Source organism: Aulostomus chinensis, chromosome 23, assembly GCF_037954235.1.
Source record: "Aulostomus chinensis isolate RoL2024-O1b breed Wild chromosome 23, RoL_Achi_v1.0, whole genome shotgun sequence".
Taxonomy (NCBI): domain Eukaryota; kingdom Metazoa; phylum Chordata; class Actinopteri; order Syngnathiformes; family Aulostomidae; genus Aulostomus; species Aulostomus chinensis.
The window spans coordinates 4,988,398-5,009,231 of record NC_141342.1 but is presented as its reverse complement, the minus strand read 5'-3'; the positions used below and the strand labels follow the sequence as shown (position 1 = coordinate 5,009,231).

The window sequence follows — 20,834 nt, the reverse complement described above, 5'->3', positions numbered from 1 at the left end:
GGTCCATGAGTGACAGCTGCTTCAGCTCAGCGTCTCTCCTCCTCAGCTCCCTGATCTCCTGCTCCAGCTTCTCCTGAAGCTCTCTGACTCGACTCACTTCAGTTTTCTGCTTCGATCTGATCTGCTGCTTCACGTCAGAGCTCCTGTCCTCCATCAGACGGATCAGTCAGAGAGGATCCTCTCACTGTGCTCCACTGCTCTCTCAGCAGAGACGTGGATGTTCTTCACCTCCTGCTGAGGCGTCTTCACGTCTCTCTCTCCTCTCCTGGACTCTGCTGGATCGTTCATCGACTCACCTCCTGATCTTTCTGCCTTTCAGTTCTTCCTGCTGCAGCTGAGACGATGTTGTGGCTTTTACGTTCATCCCCAGAGCAGATGGACATCTCATCATCATGACGAGAGCAGACGTTCCCCTGTAGCTTCTCGGAGGGTTCCACCTGCTTGTGTTTCTGAAAGAAAGATGAAGATGCAGGTTTTTCTGGCAGGAAGAGACGAGACAAACTTGACAGACTTGAAGGCTTTCAGTTTCCTCCCAGGCCGCATCTTCAGGTCCAGCAGGAGCAGCATGGAGCCCAGTCTGCTTCAGCTCCTCCACTCAAGCCGGACGCGGTACGAAGCCCCTCACGCCCAGAGGGCGGCTGTCGGTTGTCGTCTCATTTCCCTCCCAGTAGCCTTGAGGACAGCTCATGCACAAACGTCTCTGTCCAGCTGAACTCCTCTCGTCTCGCCATCTCAGCTCTCGGTGGCTCGGAGCTTGAACCAGCGCTGGTCTCAAACAGGGTGGTGCTCTCCAACACTCGGTGGTTCCTCCCATTTTTAAAATGTAGGTCTGAAGAGGCAGACCAAGGACGGTCACCACATGTGTGTCCCAGACTGGAACCGCCAGGCGCAAATTACCGCAGTCACCCAGGTTTTGTGTTCCCATCAGTACCGATCGGAGCAGAGACAATTAATACCCGTGTCTACTGCCGAGTCATGTGACCCAGACAGAGTGCTGATTGAAGCTGCAGAAAAAAAACAGGGTGTTAGCAGGTGTTCTGGACGGTGGGAATGACACAAATGGAGCAGTTTATGGTGGAGGGATTTGTCAGTTTGACAGCGGCTGGGAGACGTTTGTCCTCACATATTTCTGTGTGACAGCCTGGAGGAAACCAGGTGAGCCGTTTGCAGGGGGGTGAATCCATCAAACACTGGACTTTCACTCCCGAGAGGAGATCTGGAATCCTCCGTAAATCTGACTGCTTCACCGTTGACTTTCTGTTTTCAGCTTCTGTTGCTCCTTCTTCTCCTAATTCAGAAATATGCCGTCCCCTGCATCTGGTCCGTCACACTTTTTTTATCAATTGAAGTTACTTACTCACACACACACACACACACACACACACACACACACACACACACACACGCACACACCAGCAACAGACAAAAGACTGAGAGGAGTGTGAGACATTTGTCTGGGAGCTCTCAGCCTCCACCCAGACGATCCCACAGTCGTTGTAACTTCTTTATCTTCAGTCGCACGATGAAGCCAAAGTCGTGTTGGTGACTGTTCGAGCAGCGAGGATCCGTGAATTCAGCAATAAAAACATCTTCATATTCAAAGCATCACTCAGGCTTTGAACCACATTTGATTAAAGATTTGACATCAGTTCATCTTCACGTTTTGTTTTCAGTTTTGAATTTAAAATATTTAAAATTTTATCTTGAGATTCAAAGAGTTGCTCAGACTGTATTTGGTGCTTTTGAGCAGTTTGACGATGCTGGGTTTCATCCATCCATCCATCATCCATCCATCCATCATCCATCCATCATCCATCCATCATCCATCCATCCCTCCATCCATCCATCCATCATCCATCCATCCATCATCCATCCATCCCTCCATCCATCCATCCCTCCATCCATCCATCATCCATCCATCCATCCATCCATCCATCATCATCCATCATCCATCCATCCATCATCATCCATCATCCATCCATCCATCCATCATCCATCCATCCATCCATCATCCATCCATCATCCATCCATCCCTCCATCCATCCATCATCCATCCATCCCTCCATCCATCCATCCCTCCATCCATCCATCATCCATCCATCCATCCATCCATCCATCATCATCCATCCATCCATCCATCATCCATCCATCCCTCCATCCATCATCCATCCATCCATCAATCCATCATCCATCCATCCCTCCATCCATCCATCATCCATCCATCCATCATCCATCCATCCCTCCACCCATCCATCCATCCATCATCCCTCCATCCCTCCATCTTCTCCCTCTTCTCCTGTTGAGGGTGGTGGGGGTGGAGCCTATCCCAGCAGCCTTCCCCCTGGACAGGTCACCAGTCCATGGCAGGGCCAACACATAGAGACAGACAACCATTGGCTCTCCCAGCCACACCTACGGTCAATTTAGAGTCTGGATTAACCTGGTCCCCTCTTGATGTCTTTGGACTGTGGAGGAAGCTGGAGTACCAGAGAGAACCCAGCAGGAACAGGGAGAACATGCAGACTCACCCAGAAAGACCCCGTGCTCCAGCCGGGGCTCCACTCACAGCCTTCTTGCTGGGGGGCCACCGTGAGGACCACTGCTCCACCATGGTGCCCTATGTGGGGTTCAGTGACGTGCCTCCCTCTCATGGAATGAGAAAAAATCCAAATGGTTTAATTTTTCAAGTGATTTAAGTTATTTTCCATTTAGCTCCACCAGTTTTTGATTATTTTTGACTCAAAATTGCCAAATTTCTCATTTGGCATTGAAATACTGAGCGAGGCAGCAGCAGCCGAGCTGAGCCATGGATTGCCAATACGCGGCTATCTGCCTGTTTGAAGTTACCAAAATGTTCAAACACTTTAACTCTATGAATTTAATTGCCATAGTTTTTAGCTGATATAATTTAACGTGTCTTCCATGTGCCGAGAAATCATAAAACGGCTGGGAAGAGGCACTCGGTCAGGCACGCAGTTCTCCAGCCTCACTGTAGGGGGCACTCGTGATCCCAGGGATGCTGATGCGAAGGCGATCATGGCAGAGAAGAAGTGACAGTAGGCTGGCTAGGCTAACAAGTGCGCTGCATCAGTTTGGGTGTTTTTCCCAGCGTGTCCATGGAGGAGGATTACATCTCCAAACTCGGACAGTTTTCTAAATTGGACTTTAAATCGAAGCAGGATGCAATAATTAAAGGCAGACCACCGCCGGAGCTCCTAGCTTGACTCCGACGACGGGACAGACCCGCTCTTTTCAAACGGAACGGCTGTGTGGACGTCCGTGCAGAAACCGCCTTTTCTGCGTGTCTTGCCTGCTTCTCTCAACTGCTGACAATGTCTGGACTCGGACGGTAAGACCACAATAACGGTTTTTTTTTAATTAAATCCTCTTTTTGTGTGCTACAGTTTGTATTTGTAAAGAAGGCTGATATGAGACGTATAACATAACCCGCCAACTGTTGCCAGTCTTATGAGCTACGTATTTTTGGAAAGCTGACTAATGACGTCAGTGCCTCGCCAGCCATGAACCTCACCTCACGGCACTGTTTGGGTTTCATAGTTTTGCAATTCTGTGGAAAAGCGCCACCTACTGGCCAGGTGGAAAGAGTTCCGATGGTGTGGATGATTGTTTCAGGAACATGCAGCACGTCCTCTCCTTACTGCATCCTCCTGGACTGGAGAAGTTGCTCTTGTGTGTTTGCTTGTTTGTTTTTCTGTCTATAGTTTCTTGTCATGAGACTCCATTAGATTTAAAAAGGTTTGTTTTGCTCTTTGCTCTTTTGTAATTATTACGTAGGAATACGAACCCACCGTACCATCATCTCCATACTCTAATACTCCCTGAGAGACCTCTGCTGTTTACTATTATTGCGTCTGAGCAGAGGAGCCGAGCGCCGGCAGCCCCTCCATCGATCCCCTGGTCCCCCGAGTCCAGCCCAGCTCCCAGCAGCGTCCCGGCGCTGACCGCCATCCCGGCCTCCGTCAGCACCGATCACAATCCCAGATTCATCAAATGCTAACGAGCTCATTCAGTCCAGCTTCAGAGTTTATACACCTTCTGTATGGCAAATAAATAATTCAATATAAGGAAGCCAATAAGGCCACGATGGGGAACCAAGGTGAAGTCACGCGGTCATATTCAATATTTCAGCTGGTTTTTATGTTAGAATTGTAAAATGCACATATAAACCATCTCCAAATAAAGTAGCAACAATACCACAGTGACACAGGTGCTTTCTCTGGAGTTGGGAAATGTGATTCCTGTTTAAGGTGTAGGTCGACGCAGCGACAGTGTGAATAACATGAACTGAGTTCATATAAACTCAGTGCTTATTGGGACTTTTTACCCAAGAACATTAGATGATTTAGATTGGAGCTTTAAACTCTCCCCAGCCCTCCGTCTGTTAGGGACGTGTGTATTTGTACACTGAATGTTCATGAAGTTGCTTTCTTACTTTTTACCCTCATGCTTCCTCTGATCCGCCATGTGAAAAACTGAAAAACATCCTTTCAAATCCCAGTGAACGTCTCATGCCGCAGAAAACCTCCTAGTAACAGCACAGTGAATGGGAGCACAAGCACGTAACTCAGGCCACGTTCTCGGCTGCTGGGTCCCAGTAAGTCCTCAAAGATTATCCAACAGCCACATGGCCTCCATTCACAAATCCAGAATAACTCATCCAGCCCGCAGCGGCGGCACAGCTCCGGCCAGCCAATCACCACCAGAGTTCCACACAACAGCTACCAGCCGCTCTTTTGAGAGGCACTGATGCGAGACCTGTTAGTGGCCATGTAAAATACACACACACACACACACTGAACCTTTTAGTGGGTACATAAAGACACATGCTGTCAAGCCCTGTGCAACAGAACAAAAGTCTTCTTAACAGATCATTAGGATTCCTGCTCCTGTCCACTTCTACATCCATGCAAGCCTCCCCTGTGCTCCCATATCTCCCCTTTCCCACTGGGAACCCCTCGTCCTCCGGCCCCGCACCCCCTGAACTGAGGCTCCTGGACGACTGTCAAGCCGCTCTGGGGCCAAAGTGACAGAGACATGGCAAACGGTTCAGGAGCAGGGCCAGAGGGGAGTCGCGTGGTCACATTTCTTACAACTCCACCAAAGCTAAAAGTGCTTTTAAAGCCATAAACTCTGGGTTTCTCTATGAAAAGCACTTTGGCCGCCACAAGGCTCATTCTTCCTCTGGTCCGGGTGAGACGTTCTGGGGAAGACATGTTTTACCGAGGCAATATTGCCTTAATGTTTCCCTCGGTGACACGGATTTTATGGGTTTCACTCTACGAGGCACAGAGGACACGGAGGGCCCGGCCACATATTCTGAGCTCCAAAATTGTCCCTTTCTGACTCGTTTTTGTGATTGTTGGACACCGTAAACTTGAAACGTCCTCAAATTTCTTTTAGGACGCGTGATGTTAACCTCAAGCTGCTGAAAAGATGTTGGTCTCTGTTAGTCTGAACAGGAGGTTTGTCCACCACTGGTCTCCAAACAGGAACCTTTCAGTCACCACTGGATGGATCAGAGCGACACTTCGAGGGTCTCAAGCCATGAGGTACTCCTTCACGTGTCCTCAGATCACAAAGACATTTTGTGAACTTTCTTCTTCACGACACTGGGGGAAAAAAAAGATGTTTTTTGACAGTTAAGCTCCGGTTAGCCGTCAGTCACCTTGAGCTTCCAGCTAAATACGGGTGGCTGGCTCTTCCTGCGTTCAGGAGTCAAAAAGAAGCGATGCAGGAGGGCTGAATGTCTTTATGAGCGGAAAAAGTATTTAAGAATATATGAAAGGCAAAAACACTTTGGGTGAGGTGTCCCTTGAATACATTCGTACACATGTACGTGGGGATTTTGTTAACAAAGTAAAATAACAAACTTTGGTTCAGGACCATTAACTTGCAACATGAGAACAAGGACAGAAGTAAAACTTTGCAGTATTTAACTCTTTGAACAGACATGCAGTAACTTGGAATAAACATGTTTTGCTGTGAACAACACACACTTCTCTGCCACCGCAGTCATATTTTAACATTTTGGGTAAATGAGCTTGAATCAGGTCACAGGTTGACCTGATTGTGTCTGGCGCCAGTGTCGCTTTTGTCCCAACAACAGGACAAAAGGAAAGTGATGGTTGGGTAAATCCACCACAAAACAAGGGAGCGCTTAATATCTCTGGCATATAATGCTCATTAACGCCGCAGCTATGTTACTCTCAAATCAGGGGATGCAAAATGTGCAAGTAATGAGTTGCACCATGTGCACTCACTCCACATGTTGCGTTAATTTACAGCAGCCGCGGCTTTGTAATGCAAAGTTACTCTGTCGCGTTAGCTCGTACCGTTTTTGAGATACAGGCCCAAGACTTGAGTGGTAGGACAACTAGCCTATGTTTAAGGGTGGTTGTTAGCATCAACATCTTTCAAACATTCCATTAAAAAGCTTCAAAATTCCTGTTTGTGGTAGTTGACATATTTAAAGCCAAAGAACAAAGTGTTTATTGTGTAATAAAGAGAATAAAGCTGATAGACATTTAATCTGTGGTTCTTTTTATCTACATGATGGGGGAAGTGCACTCTGTGCCAAAGTATGCTAGTTAGCTTCCGCTAGTTAGCTTACCTGTCCCTCGAAGGAGCTCACCCCACTGAAAACGGCTCATTTTAAGCCGCCACAGAGATATTTGAAGCAGCAGCAAACCGAAACATAATTTGCCCTCCCAAAGCGATGACTGGCTGCGCATCATCAGCAACGACCCAGCTAGCGGGGCAAGAAGCTGGCATGCTAGCGGGGTCACGACTGGCATCCTCATTGACTTCACATGTAAATCAATCACAGACAATTTGCTTTACTTTTGTTTTGGGTTTTTTTGTGCATAGTTTCAAGCATGAGAGAACCACAGACTGGATTTTAGCCCTTTCACCGAAAAACTCCCGTCCTGGATCTAGGATCCCTCTTGGATTTAGGATAGGATGTTAGCATGCTAAACAAAGACGTTAGCGTGGTAAGCATAACCACCGTGTCACATCATGTTCACGTGACATCAGCTCACTTTATCCATATTTAACAAGATTTGAATCATTTGTTTGGGAAAAATCTGCATCCACAAAAAAAAAGGAAATTCATGCCCATGGCAATGATGTTCTTCAGTTGGGTGAAGTTAAACCACGATGGAAGGAAGAAGGACAGTAAAGCATCAGCCAATCATGTCTCACCATCATTTTTGCTTGAAAAAAAGTGCACGCTTATTGAAAGTCCTGCTTTATCTGTTTCGATTACTCTTCCTCCTTGTTTCACTTTCTTTTTGGCATAAACATTTCTACTTTCCTGCAAATTAAATGTGCAGAGCAGAATTGTATTTTCCTGAAGCCCTTGACGAAAGTTCAGAATCATCCGGAGAGAGTTTATCAATTATTCTAATGGAGCAAAGTTTTCATGAAAAAGGGATTAAAGCCGATCTTCATCGTGAGCCTGAGCGCTACGTGTTGAAATGTAAGCGTGCATGATTGTGCACAAGTGTGTTTCCTCCTGCAGCTCCGACTATGTGAGGTGACTCTCAACCATCCGCGGGTGACGCCGTTATGATCCTCCAGAGGTTGATAGCTATGCTCCAGCACACGCACCGGCTCTTCCGTCATTGTGAGGCGAGGCACCGAGTGGCACGGCTCCCCTTGTTGATGCAATTTTCCCTTTCACTGAGAATCCAATCAAGTCCTTTGAAAGGCTTCTCCAACTCCTGGAGCCTCTCTGGGTCAGGGTATGGAGGCCCTACGGGGCCAAGAAGGTGAGGTGCTGAGCTGGGGTCAGAGCATCCAGCAAGCGCAGGCTTAAAAACCCCTGCTCACCAAGTGCCCCTTCTGCTTCATTAGCTCCCCCTCCGCCCATTACCACCCCCTCTAATTTAGATGAGGAGCTGGGAGAGTGTGTGTTGGGTGGGGGTGGGCAGGCTTATTTGTGTTTGTGTGTGTGTGTGTGTGTGTTCAAGTTTATTTTTTCCCCCAACCAGGCAGAATTCCAGAGATGACACTCCTGTGCTTCTTCTACAGCAGCGGCGGACCTAATGACCCCGCTCTAATTGCACCCTGTCAATATTGTTGCATTTGGATTCCCATAGCTCTCATACAATATGCACCAAGAGGGACGGCTCACCAGAGCCCAGCACGCCGGCGGGCAGTGGCGTGGCATCGCTGATATCATGTAGTCACCATCAGGATGATTCTGCTGTTTTCCTCGCATCTGCAAAGTGTCAAATTTCAGCCATGGTGTTTGTTTATTGCGTGCATGCGTGTGTGTGTGTGTGTGCGCGCAGTTATATAGGAAGCGGGACATCAGCATTTTGAAACTGAGATGAAAGCGTTCTTTTAAGTTTTTTTTTTCCTGAGCAGGGGTCGATCCGCCTCTCTTCTCTGAGGACGACTGTATGTTAATTCCGTCCCACTAAGTGCTAGGCTCTTCTGCAGAAGTCGTTAGTTTCCTCATTAGCTGACGGGAGAGCAGCGCACAAGACTTTGATATCGTAAACTAGGGTTTTGTATCCTGGATTTCTTGGTGTGTGTGTGTGTGGGGGGGGGGGGGCGTCGTTTTAGTCACATAACACAGTTTCATTAAGACGTGATCAAAGTATGCATGTTTAGCATTTACAAACAAAGATGGCATCCTTTCCCTCAACTCGCCTGTCAACCAAACCTAAATGAACGAATATCAAAGTGACGTCGTGGCAACCGGCTGGTGCTGTCCTGTAGGCAGGAACGCCAAGAATACGCGTCACAGATTTCATGGGCTGATTTGTACAAACCGCTAACTTCTTCGCTCGTTAGCAGCCTGACGTCAAACCAAGAGTGGGATCGTTTGTTTACATAATTACAACGAAGATGCTTCTCATTAGTGTTGTCGTGCTGTGATACATTAAAGCTTCATCCAAAAAAAATCTAATTTGCTCTTCCAGCACTGCTTCTGAAGTCCACAAGGCAGAAAGAGCTGGCACCGTATATTTAGCTTGAAGCTAATGGAGCCTGATGGCTAACGACAGCAACGGTCAGTTTTTGAACTGTAAAGCAAACTGACTGTCACACCTTCTATTTGATGGACGCGTGTTGACCAGCAGGTTGCTCAAGCCGCCAAAAAGCGAGAGGCCTGCCCTGAGGTGTGACGTTTGGTCTGTTTTGGGGTCACGAGGAAGTCAAGCAGGAGGGGAAAAAAACTCGTTTGTTAGCTCAAGACATCCATGAGTGAGCTCTTGAGAGGGAAAACACTGAAAGCTTCATCACACCTTCCTGTTGTTGAATAATGGCGACTGGGAGCACAGAGGATTGTCTTTCAAAAGCAGCAGCTCGCGAGTTCTTGTTTTACAGCGATGCAACGCTGACCACTAGCATGCTGTCCTCTATGGACTGGCTATGCTGGGATACTGGGTTGACTGGGGCCAGGTAGTTAAAGAAAAAGGAGTCACTCACTCCATGTTGAGCCTTCAAGCAACAGACGGGGTCCTCGCTGCTTCGTGGTTAAAGGATCAGACAAGAGATTTAAAGAAAAACAGCACAGAAATATCTGCGCATGTGTAATTGAAGGTAATACCTGTAGTAATTCCAGGGGTAGCAATAAACCCAACACACCAGGCCTGCGCCTGACGTTGAGTCACTGCCCCGTACGTTGACTGACAATAGGCAGACAATCAATAGAGAGACTGGAAGTTTATGAGCATCTCCTGTTGGGCTCAGTCGGATCGATCCGCGCGCTGACACGCTGACAGCCTCACAACCAGCTGGTGAATGAATCAAAGCCCAAAAAGTAACTGCTTATCAAATGAATCCAAATCTGTTATCAGGACAAAGGCTCGGTGCGCCACGGCAGCGCAGAGCGGATTTCGCCCGGCTGACTGGAATGCTTGTTCCCTGAAGCTGGAACTGATTTGAATCTCTGCTCCACGTCGGCTCGTGACATGATTGTATCCACGGTCCCTCTGGACTCCAGGGCCATGAGAAACATTCTAATGCTTTTCTGTCCAAAAGCAAGAAAATTGCAGGATTATTGTGAGAAACGTGAAAAGTCTCTAATCTTTGGCCGTCTTATTCTGGTGTTGTGTGACTGTGAGAAAGCGCTTCTGAAGGGAAGGGATATGAGAAGCAATGCATGCTGGGATTTATAGGAGATTAAGCAGGCAAACTTTCCCTTTAAGATTAAATATGTGTAATCTTTAAACCAAACAAGACTGAAGGATTAGGAGAGCTGGAATATCCCTTCAGGAGGAGACATAAGGCCAAGATTATACCTTGAATGGGTAGTTTGATTCCCGGTGAGCTGGCGGGACGGCCGCCATGACACCTGCACCTCAGCGTGCAGTGTTGAGACCCCTCAGCTAATCCATGTTAACATTCGATCAAAAGTTCAGTCCAATTTGATTCATGTCAGCGCCAATTGGAGGGCCAGCATCGCTGGCAGCTTCATCTCCTTTAATCCTCAATTTTTTAAATCTTTCTTACAGGAATTAATACGAGCGTGGACGTTAACCAGAGACGTCCACGCAGCTCCGACCGCTCCATCGTCATCATCAGGTGATCGGCCCTGAAAGGCCCAGGACGATCACGTTCTTTTAAGGAGCCGTGGCTCCACCAGGAACATTACGTTTTGTCTGTTTGTCTGCCTTTCAGCAGGATTTGGTCAAAATGGCCTGAGTTCAGGCGGAACGCCGGCTCACACAGTTGCCTCAGAGCAAGAACGTCGCAGGTTCGAGTCCCGGCCACAGGAGGTACATGAGGTTAATTAGCAGAGGAACTGGAGTTGGTCCCCGGGCGCCGCACCTCCCTGCTCATCCCAAGGACAGCAAGATGAACCCTGACAGAGGAGACTCCTGCTGCCCTCATCGCTCAGGCCCTCTGTCAGTCTGGCACTCTGTCTAAATTAGTCTTATTTAAGTGATATGAATATACATTCATGTAATTCAAATGTTAGAAATCGTTCTTGAAGTGATACATGTAAATTGTGTTTGCTTAATTTAATTGTATGCAATTAAAATACACGCAAATATATTCTATTGATGTAAATGAAACATTTGATTGAATCTTTTTTAGAAACCAATACATTTAAAATGTATGCATTCGTATTTAATTCAAGTAACTCAAATTTTATAATTAATGTAATTTGAAAACACAAAGAAATTCAATTCAAGGTGAAAACCAGAAGTCGCCTCCCTTGTACTCGTCCGCCATGACACGCGTGGAGACACAAGGTTCATTGAGGGGGACATTATCTGGAACGTGGGTGTTGTTTCTGGTAGTTTACAATGTACTTGGGTGGCAGTTGTTTATTCTGAGAAAGTGACAAAAACGTGCAAACCTGTGATTGGTTAAGTCAGGGTTGATGGGCCAGCTTCTCCTGAGGAAACAGATTTGGCGAGTGGGGATGGTGCCGGTCCCCTAGCGTTCAGTCGTTTTAAGAAGGTGGCGGTGCGATGCGTGGTCCCTGGTCTGCGGGTACGAAACGTTCGACGGCGCGAGGGGGTGAGGGGGTATGCGGCCGCGGCAAGCGTTATCCGTGCTGTGTCTCGGCACATGGCTCGCTGCGGTCACACCGACGCCACTACGAGTCGCCAGTCGCTCGCTTCAGTCGAGCCGCTGGCACATTGGAGCCGTGTTGACGTTCCGACACCAAAGACTGCTCGGTGCGCGGACGTCATCAGGCGGCTCGCAGCGCGCTCCCGTTTCACTAAGGAGCCTACTGTTCCGCGGCTAGCTGTTAGCATTGGGGTTGTAGACGACACCAGATGTGGTGCTGGGCGATTCTTGCCAAAACGTGAATGTTGATTTTTCTCCACAAGAATTGAGGTCTACGATTTTCACTTTTCCATGATTTTCCATGACTCAGAGAGGCGAAATTGGAGCACAAATCCTGGCAGAAGTGGAGCCACGTTCGAGGTGTTTGATGCTGACTGCTGTGGGAAGACGGCCTATGAGTCACTGCTGATGAGAGTCCATCAAACTGGAAGGAGGAGAGGTCTCCAAGCAAGGGAAATGTACATTATGTCACAGGTCGAGTGTGGTGTTAAGAGAGAAGATCATCGACCGAGACTTTGTGGGATCATGTTGTCATGATGTTCTTCTTATGTTTCTGTAACGTTGTACCGGCACTTTTACTGGTCTGAAAGATGAGTTTCAAACAATAAAAATGAAGGCACCCAAGTTTTGTCTTAAGTGTTTTTGTAAATTGAGTGTCATTTTCTAATGTATTATAATAATTATAATATTTTAAAAAATGTTGTATTGCATAAAAATGAGTTGCACTGACACTGAGGTTATGTTAGTTTGAGTTGGACAAATATAAATCAATTTGACTTATTCAAAGTGGGTTTTGTCTTTGCTTGATTTCATAAAATTGAGTTTGTAAAACTTTACTTTCATAAAATGTACTTTTTTTTAGTTGGGGATATATATATATGTATATATACATACATATATATGTATGTATGTATATTATGGGGAAAAACTTCTCACAATTGAATTGTGTTCAAATGATTCTGATTATTTTTGGAGTGTGCCTGGACAGTTGTCATTAACAAGTGCGGAGCAGTGTGGGTGGCGTTGGTTCTGGTCCACCATGGCAGAGGTGGGCAGCGTCCAGTTCTATGTGGAGCTCATGGCTCCTGCAGCTCCAGTGGAAATAAATCCACGTGTACTGGGTTCCTGCTCGCCAACCCTCCAACAGACGGTCATAAAGCCTCACTAGGATACAATCTGTATCCTCGCTGCTTGGGAACGGTTGGTGGACACACTTCTCTCTCCGTCGAGTTACAGCCTGGGGCAGAATACCAATAACCAGAGCAACAACAGATGGACAAAGCCAACCCCACCGCGCAGACATTACTGTAATACTCATCGGAGCAATAAAGTCCGCTATCTACCAATATTTTAAAGTAAGAGCGGGCCCCTCTGGTGTTGTATGTGAAAGATTAGGGAATCATTACCATGGCCTCTGCATAACCTCCATAAGTCAGGTTAGTGTCAATAACCTGGGCTTTAAAAATTGATAAGGGTGATCACCTCGCTCACGGGAGGACCATTTCTGAGCAGCAGACGTCCCTGTGAGGCGATTCTCATATATAAGTCATGGCTCACACTCAGGATGCATCACTTCCAGTATGGCTTCAGGACAATGGGCCGGCCTGTTTGGGTCTTATCAACATACGGAGAACCCAGACTCATGATGGAGAGGAGCCATTAGGCTTCCATCGGTCACAGATATTACTGCACGCCCCCACTTGTCTGATACACCTTTAAGCAGAAATAAATCTATTTTCCTGCTGCCTGGGAACTACATGCTCTTATTAAACTATTATTCATACATGGGCTGACCTCCAATGAAACATACATGATCTGGCAGTCCTGCGTGTGACATATGTAAATGTGTTGAATCAAAATGCCAATTTGGAGAGTCCAGCTGAGTGCTCTGAAGAAATCCTTCCTGTCCCACGCGTGGAAATGTCAAAGAGCTCCATTTATTCATGTGAACATTAGAGACAGATTCCTGTCCGGCGGCCCTGCAACCAGACAAAAGACGCTGAACTCCCCCGAGGAGAGTGACCTGGAGGACACACTCCCGCATACCAGCTGGACACACACACACACACACACACACACACACACACACACACACACACACACACACACACTCACAAAGACACAAGGGCTGGACCAGCCTCCTCATTTACATCACAGTTGTCAAAATAAAGTGACGTGACACGATCCTGCTGCATGTTATTTTAAACCAGCAAAGACAGAGGAAGAGCCCCAGGCCACGAGAGCGAAAAGATCTGCGACTGACAGGTAAACGGACTGCTTTTGCATCCATGAAGAGACAGACTGTGATGACTGAGTACTTGAGAAATGTTTCCATCTCAAATTCCAAGTGTCTTTATTGCAATGTCACGTAATCATTGCAGTATTCACAGAAAAATAATACGACTGATTAAAGTCCCTGAAACTGGTCGACTTGACCTGAACAAAAACAGCAGATAATCAGCGTCGTCATACTGGGGAAGGATGAGTTTAGAGTGCTGCTGCCACCTAGAGGTCATACTGGGAAAGACAGTCAGACACGAGATTAGGAGACAGTTGAGTGTACTCAGACCGCGCAACCAATCAAAGCCCTCTGATAGATGTCAGCTTGCATGACGGATGTCTGTCTTTAAAGTTTTTCTTTTTTAAATGTGACGAGCATTTTCATGTTCCTGCTGCATGAACAAGTCCGTCGTTTCATAGCGTGGCAGGTGGAGTTTTTTTAGATGCCTAAACTGAAAATCCAGGTTTTCTGCCATCATCATGGTTTTGTTTTGCCGTTGTTTTCAGCACAAAACCCAAAATCATGCGTGACGATGTATTTATTCTGTACCTGTACCCTGATGTATGTCAAGTATTGTGAGGCAGCAAATATTGATTATTTTAATAACTGATAATTCTGCAGATTACACACTTGATTCATTTTTTTTCTTGGCTTTAAAATCTGCACAAGTCGTGAAAATGAACAATAAATAGTGACATCATAGACGGAGCCATCGTTTTTAGCGCCACACGGCCTCCGTGACAGCTTCACCCTGACAGTGTGATCCATTTGTTCTGGTCATGGCCGGTTTCAACAGGTCTTAGAACCATGAGCTCAGTCTCCAGGTTGGGGGGGGGGGGGGGGGGGTCTGGGCAGCTGCTACGCCTCCCTCACTCTCCTAAACTCCATCAAACAAACATCCATGCTTCCCATCGCTCTCCCTCTGCTTCTGAGTAACATCTCCCTGCCTTTACTGCTCAGCCAGGACCGAGTCCTTCACTCCGGCCGACAGCACCGAAAAGAGGAAGGAGGGGAAGAGGGAGCGGAGGTAGAGGGCCACCCTGGGGATGGGGTGGGCCAGCACAACCTCCTTCCTCTTCCTGTTCACTGTTAGCATAATCTCATTGGCCAGGGCTGGCGGGCGCACGCCATGGGTCAGCTGGCTGGCGACAACTGAGGAGGAACAGAGCAGAGCATTGGGATTCTGAACGAGTTTTGTTCTGTCCCACAGCGGTCAGGTGTTTGACTCACATGCAGCCAGGCTGTTGGGTTTGGGGGCGGGGTCTTCAGCAGGAGGCGGAGTCGATGCGTCGATGTAGGTATGATTGATGGTGCTGACAACAATCCCATACTCCTCCACTTCAGCCCGCAGGCAGTCGAAGAAGGCCTGCGCTGCATGTTTGGATGCTGCGTCTGGCAGGTGCACGCACACACACACACACGCGCGCACACACACACACACGCGCACGCACACACACACACACGCACTGGCTCAGCTATCAGCAAGGCTTGCTCCACACAAAAATCCACATTATGCAAATTACACAATGAAGCAGTGCCAATAAGCAACAAATGACGTCCAAAGTCCCGAACCGTGTGAGTGGACGCTGAAGAGGTCAGACTAAATCACGATGTTTCCCTGGATTTTTGAGGTCACAAGGGAAGGGTTGAAAGAATATTTAGAAAAATCCACACACAAAGCGACGCATCATTGTCAGGCCTGGAGACATAATTTGCGTATGATGTGTGTTGTGGTCACAAATCAGTGAAATGAAGGAAGTTGATTCCCATTAAACGCATCCAGGTTTCCAGTTTAGTGTTTAACCCTTCAACTTTTCCCTAAACTTTGTGTTCTGACGACTCACATGAGCTTCTGAAGGGGACGGCCAGCCGGCCCTGGATGCTGTTGACCAGGATGATGTGGCCCGATCGTCGAGGGACCATGGTGGGAAGGACGCCTGACACGGTAGTATTATTAGAAGAAGAAGCAACTCAGGTCAAACTGTATTTGGTGATCAATGCCTCATGTCTCAATGTCTGTCCCACCTTTGGCCAAAGTGCTGGGGCCGAAGTAGTTAATGTCCATGATGTTTCTGTCCAGCTCCAGGGAGACACTCTGGACCGGAGCCTTCAGCTTCATGCTGCTGTTACAGATCAACACGTCCACACAGCCGTAGCACTCCAGCACCTCGGCCACCACGTCCTCCATGCTCTCCATGTCACTGAAGTCCAGGATCACCAGTTTGGGGGCAAAGGTCTGCAGAGGTTATAATAGTTTACCAAGTGGTTTGGTCTGTTAGAGGACACATAGTGGACACATAGTGGACACATAGAGGGCACATAGTGGACACATAGAGGACACAGTGGACACATAGAGGACACATAGTGGACACATAGTGGACACATAGAGGACACATAGAGGGCACATAGTGGACACATAGAGGACACAGTGTACACATAGAGGGCACATAGAGGACACATAGTGGACACATAGTGGACACATAGAGGACACATAGTGGACACATAGAGGGCACATAGTGGACACATAGAGGGCACATAGAGGACACATAGTGGACACATAGTGGACACATAGAAGACACATAGAGGACACATAGAGGGCACATAGAGGACACATAGTGGACACATAGAGGACACATAGAGGGCACATACAGGACACATAGAGGACACATAGTGGACACATATTGGACACATAGAGGACACATAGAGGGGAGCAGAGCAGGAGGTGGTGATGAGTCACCGTCACCTTCTGAACTCTCCCCAGGTGGAGGAGGCCTGTCACGATCGTGTTGATGACGACTGCCTCCACACACCTGGGACGATCTACTTTTTTCTTTTCAGATTTGAAGTCTTTGACACAACAACAACATTTTTTAACAGGAGGGTGTGTTTCATTTCCTCACCTCTTTGGGGTCAGCGTCAGAGGTCAAAGACTCATACAGAGACTCCAGTTTATCCCAGCTACTCCCACACAGGATGAGTCTGGCTCCGCCCTTGTGGAAGAGCTGAGCGCACTCTGAAGACAGCAACAGAGGGGAAAGGTCACACACTCAAAGTCATGCTTCACCCCAAAGCTGTACGTCCTGAGCGTGGACGGTTTCCCTCCTGTAGTTCTTCTCTGTGACTGCAGGATGCAGGAGGCGGGACGTTAATGGTGACCGACGCCTAACAACAGCAAAACTGCCCGACAACATCTGTTGACAAACTCTCAAGCCGACGGTCCGGTGTGTCTTCTCACTCCAGCAATCCACAAACACTTTGACCTGTGCTAAAACAAACCATCGTGGTCGTTCCTTGACTGGAATGTCCAGCTGGTGCATTCACAGTGGCGGGAAGTGTTCAAGTTATTTTCCAGTAGCTCAAGTCAAAGTGTTCATGCTTTCATGAGAACCCACTGATAACGAAGACCTGGACGGAGTCTTTAGAAACTGATGCTTTTGGACAGTTTTGTTGCTGTTAGCTGTCGGTGTCCGTTAGCTTCGAGCTAAATGAATGCGTCCGGCTCTTTCTGCATTCTGGAAATCCTGAAGAAGAAATAAAGCAGGATTCGTGAGCTCAAATCCCATAATCTGTGCGGCACTTGAGAGGAAAAATACACTTCTTTGGTGAGGAAGCACTCTAATAATAAGACAGAAACTGTGCGACATTTTGAGAAATGTGCTCAAGCTGTGAGCCTGCCAGACAAGTTCATAACGCCTCAGGTTGAGAAATAGCGCAGCACATACCCAGACTGTCTGTTTCACACTTTTTTGCCTCCTGTCTCTCACGTCTGTATGATAAATATAAAGCCGGAGCCAGTTGGCGGCTCGGGAAGTCGGATGCAGCCGGCCTGGGTCTGCTCAAAGACTAAAACCTGCCACTTCTATTCTGGTTTATTTGTACATGAAGAGAAAAGGGAAAGTGACTGTGAGAAGATTTAAGTGTTGCATGCGTCACATTTTTAGTGGAGCGGTGGCGACCTGAATCAGGGTTCATCTCGCACATCAAATATATCTTATTTTATGTGTGCGAAGCAGGATTTTTTTTTTTCTGGCAAGTTCCCTGTTTCTCGCTGCTTTCAGTCTTTATGCTAAGCTAAGCTAAGCTAAGCTAACTGTCGCTCAGCTCCACCGTCTGATTTGACTGTCACACAACAGGGATGCTCTTCTTCTCGTCTCTCTTATAGAAGCTTATTTCCTCCACATGTGCTGGAAGGCATCGTCCTTCCAGGAGGTTGAATCCTTTCTTTCTCCACTGATTTCATTCACAGCTGGAATAAAAATGTTGGTTTCTCCGACACACAACCATGTAACAGACACAGAGACAAAAGAGACGGGTAAGCACGGGTGGGACGGTTTACCAGTGCCCACGCCCGACACCGCATCGCTGATCACCACCACTTTGTTCCGCACCAGGGACTTGGACATGAACCTCATGACCTCGTTGTAGATGTAGTACACCCCCGCTGCCACCACCACCAGCAGGGGCAGCAGTATCACGGAGGGCAGGTCCATGTTCTGTGGAGGAAGCAGCAGAGAACCAGCGTGAGGAACCAGCACAGACCCAGGGTGCATCAGTTCTCCTGCGGTACAAAATACATCAACTCAAAGTCGCTCTTAGTTTTCATCGTGTGCTGTGGTTTGGATACTAGCGGCTGTGGTACTCAGTACATCCATTTACTGTGAAACTCTCCTCCACCTTCACTGTGAAACGGGAGTATTTTTATGTGTGCCCCCATTTATAAAAAACAGTTTTTAATTGTGATAAGTAGTCAAATACATTAAACGTGCTCTTTAATCCTATAATGTCCTCTTTTCTCTTCGTTCTCTTGGAGCCACCTTGTTTATTCATCTTTTCTCTGACACAAACGAAGGTTTGGCACTGGTCACGCATGTGCAGCCACCGAAACACGGATCAATGCTTTCTGAGGCAGTAACTGCACATTGAGGACCCCGACCGGCTGCAGCCCGGCGCACGTCTGTCACCCAGAAAGATGGAGGTGCGTCCTGTAAATGATTTCCTGCTCTGTTGTGGAATTGATTCAATCAGGGACAGCAGTCCTGGCCGCTGGCTGCCATCATTAATCATCTTATCAACAGGAAGCAGGAGTAAACTCAGCGTCTGTCGGTGTGATCTCATATCAGACGGTGAAAAAAACCCACTTCTCTCTATCACGTGTCTCTTCCTGGAGTGACGGCGAGCCAGCTTCCTCCCTGTGGAACTGCTGGATCTGGGAAAACCAGCAACATTCAGATAAATACATTCATACTGTCCCTACCAAGGGTCACACGTCACACATCCAGAGGGATTCAACCAGCTGCTATGAGGTTGTCGCGTCTCTGTGCTGCTCCAAACTAAGCAGCTGAGTTACTCCACTTTACTCACCACATATCCAAGCGTCCTAACCTACAGACTCATTACTGTCTCTCTGACGTCCTCACCACACTCACGCGTGTGTGTGAGCTGGTGTTTTATCTGATTGTGACTGACGACACCACGACCACAGCCTCCATTTAAAGTGAGTTTGAGGAGATCAGCTAAATATATTCTGGCCCTGCTGCCGCCTCAGACTGCCTGGCACTGCGTCACCTCCAGAATCTTGTCACTGGATATCCCGCTGGGGGGTGGAGCGGGAGGGGGGGGGGGGGCTCACACCCACCAGCAAGGATGACCTTACTTGTCCTGCTTTAACACTTTAGATTAATCCGCATTAAAAGGGAAGTGCTCATGAAGACTCCAGTGATCCACTTCTCACCTCAGCCTCACATTGGAACCGACACCCACTGGATCCCAATGAGTTAGTCAGCTTGTCGGTGCACATCTAGAGCAACACACACACACACACACACACACACACACACACACACACACACACACACACACACACCTGTAATCCTTGTTATTCTTGGTTCACTTACAGCAGGGAGAGGGAGCTAATCTTCAGCCGGACTGGTTGTTTTTTCCAGGTTTAGTTAGGTAACACAGGCCCGTCTCCTCCCTCTGCGTCCCCCGTTCTTTCACAAAGCCTTGTTGGTCTGTCCGTCCGTCTGTCCGACCCGCTGCTGTCCCTGGAACCTGCTGCTAATAATAGCCCTGCTTGACGTAGCCATGAATACACACATATGTGGTGCATCTGTGGCATGTTGCCTCCTTGCCAGCGTGAAGGCGCATGTGAACGCCTCAGTTTGCACTTTCATTTCAGCGTACAGCTGTTTCCAACCAACTCACCGACGCGTTCCAACGAATAAATTACTCTCTGATTAATAAAAAAAAAAACAAATATGGAAAATATGAGACGTTGCTGTGCGTTCCAAGGTGAGGAGGCAGCTCAAAGACTGCTGTTGGCCTGACTTGGATTTACTTCACTTATTCGTTAAAATCAGGACCAAACTGTCGATTCTGCTTGCATGAAGTACAATTTTCAAGAATTTTCCATTCATATTTTAAATGTATGCAACTTTGTAAAAGAGAAATTACAGTGCGTTGAGTAGATGCACTGGTTACGCTTTCATTTATTGCATATTTTCTGCATATCAAGATTTCATACAACTGATTCATATATTTGATCAAAGTCTTTACAAAAAGGACAACAGAAAAAAATGGTTTATACCTGACATCATATACATTTAATTTATCAACCAATTATGGCCATCTTACATACACAGACTATTGTTTATCCTCTATCAATATTTAGCAATAGTGGTACTAGATCAATAATGATAATATATATATATATATATATATATATATATATATATATATATATATATATATATGTACACATAGACACACAAATACACATATAACAAAATGTTAGGACACACTAACATTTTAACTGTGTCTATATCTAAAATGGTGGACTTTAACTTTCAATTAAGTGTTGAATATAACTTCTTTGTAATATGAACAGACACGCCGGGGAGGGATGGGAGTACGCTCGCCGCTCAAATGTGGCGTTTTTCGGTCGGAAAAGTTCGAACTTGGAGGTTTTCCGTCCTCTCGGGGCTCGTGAGGCGCA

At 47.2% G+C, this 20,834-nt stretch overlaps 2 protein-coding genes and 1 long non-coding RNA gene across 4 annotated transcripts in view; 2 read left to right on the top strand and 1 right to left on the bottom strand.

Moving 5' to 3' along the window:
* Positions 1-3,035: 3,035 nt before the first annotated feature.
* On the top strand, positions 3,036-12,171 carry LOC147239239 (uncharacterized). 2 transcript variants are annotated; one of them, XR_015111663.1, is made up of 4 exons: positions 3,036-3,349; positions 5,472-5,570; positions 10,657-10,883; positions 11,870-12,171. It is a non-coding gene; the product is annotated as an uncharacterized LOC147239239 (long non-coding RNA). The 2 variants fall into 2 exon arrangements; XR_015111662.1 differs by lacking the exon at positions 11,870-12,171 and having other exon boundaries at positions 10,657-11,228.
* A 1,757-nt stretch (positions 12,172-13,928) lies between these two features.
* Positions 13,929-18,951, bottom strand: dhrs7cb (dehydrogenase/reductase (SDR family) member 7Cb). Its single transcript, XM_086196328.1, has 7 exons — positions 18,596-18,951; positions 18,177-18,333; positions 16,741-16,853; positions 15,866-16,076; positions 15,685-15,777; positions 15,071-15,232; positions 13,929-14,992 (listed from the first exon to the last, which is right to left on the bottom strand). The coding sequence occupies exons 1-7, from the start codon at positions 18,707-18,709 to the stop codon at positions 14,790-14,792; spliced, it is 1,053 nt and encodes a 350-aa protein (XP_086052454.1). The 5' UTR covers positions 18,710-18,951; the 3' UTR covers positions 13,929-14,789.
* Positions 17,353-20,834, top strand: part of mpripb (myosin phosphatase Rho interacting protein b) — a 52,759-nt gene continuing 49,277 nt past the window's right edge. Inside the window, exon 1 of the mRNA XM_086196324.1 lies at positions 17,353-17,442. The gene's annotated coding sequence lies outside the window, so the exon portion shown is untranslated. The remainder of the gene's footprint in view (positions 17,443-20,834) is intronic.

Coding starts and splice junctions, on each gene's coding strand:
- dhrs7cb (XM_086196328.1), bottom strand. CDS start 18,709: ATGCGTGACCAGTGCCAAACCTTCGTTTGTGTCAGAGAAAAGATGAAT. Junction 18,334..18,595: donor GATTAAAGAGCACGTTTAAT/GTATTTGACTAC, acceptor CTTCCTCCACAG/AACATGGACCTGCCCTCCGT. Junction 15,778..15,865: donor CCCCAGCACTTTGGCCAAAG/GTGGGACAGACA, acceptor CTACCGTGTCAG/GCGTCCTTCCCACCATGGTC.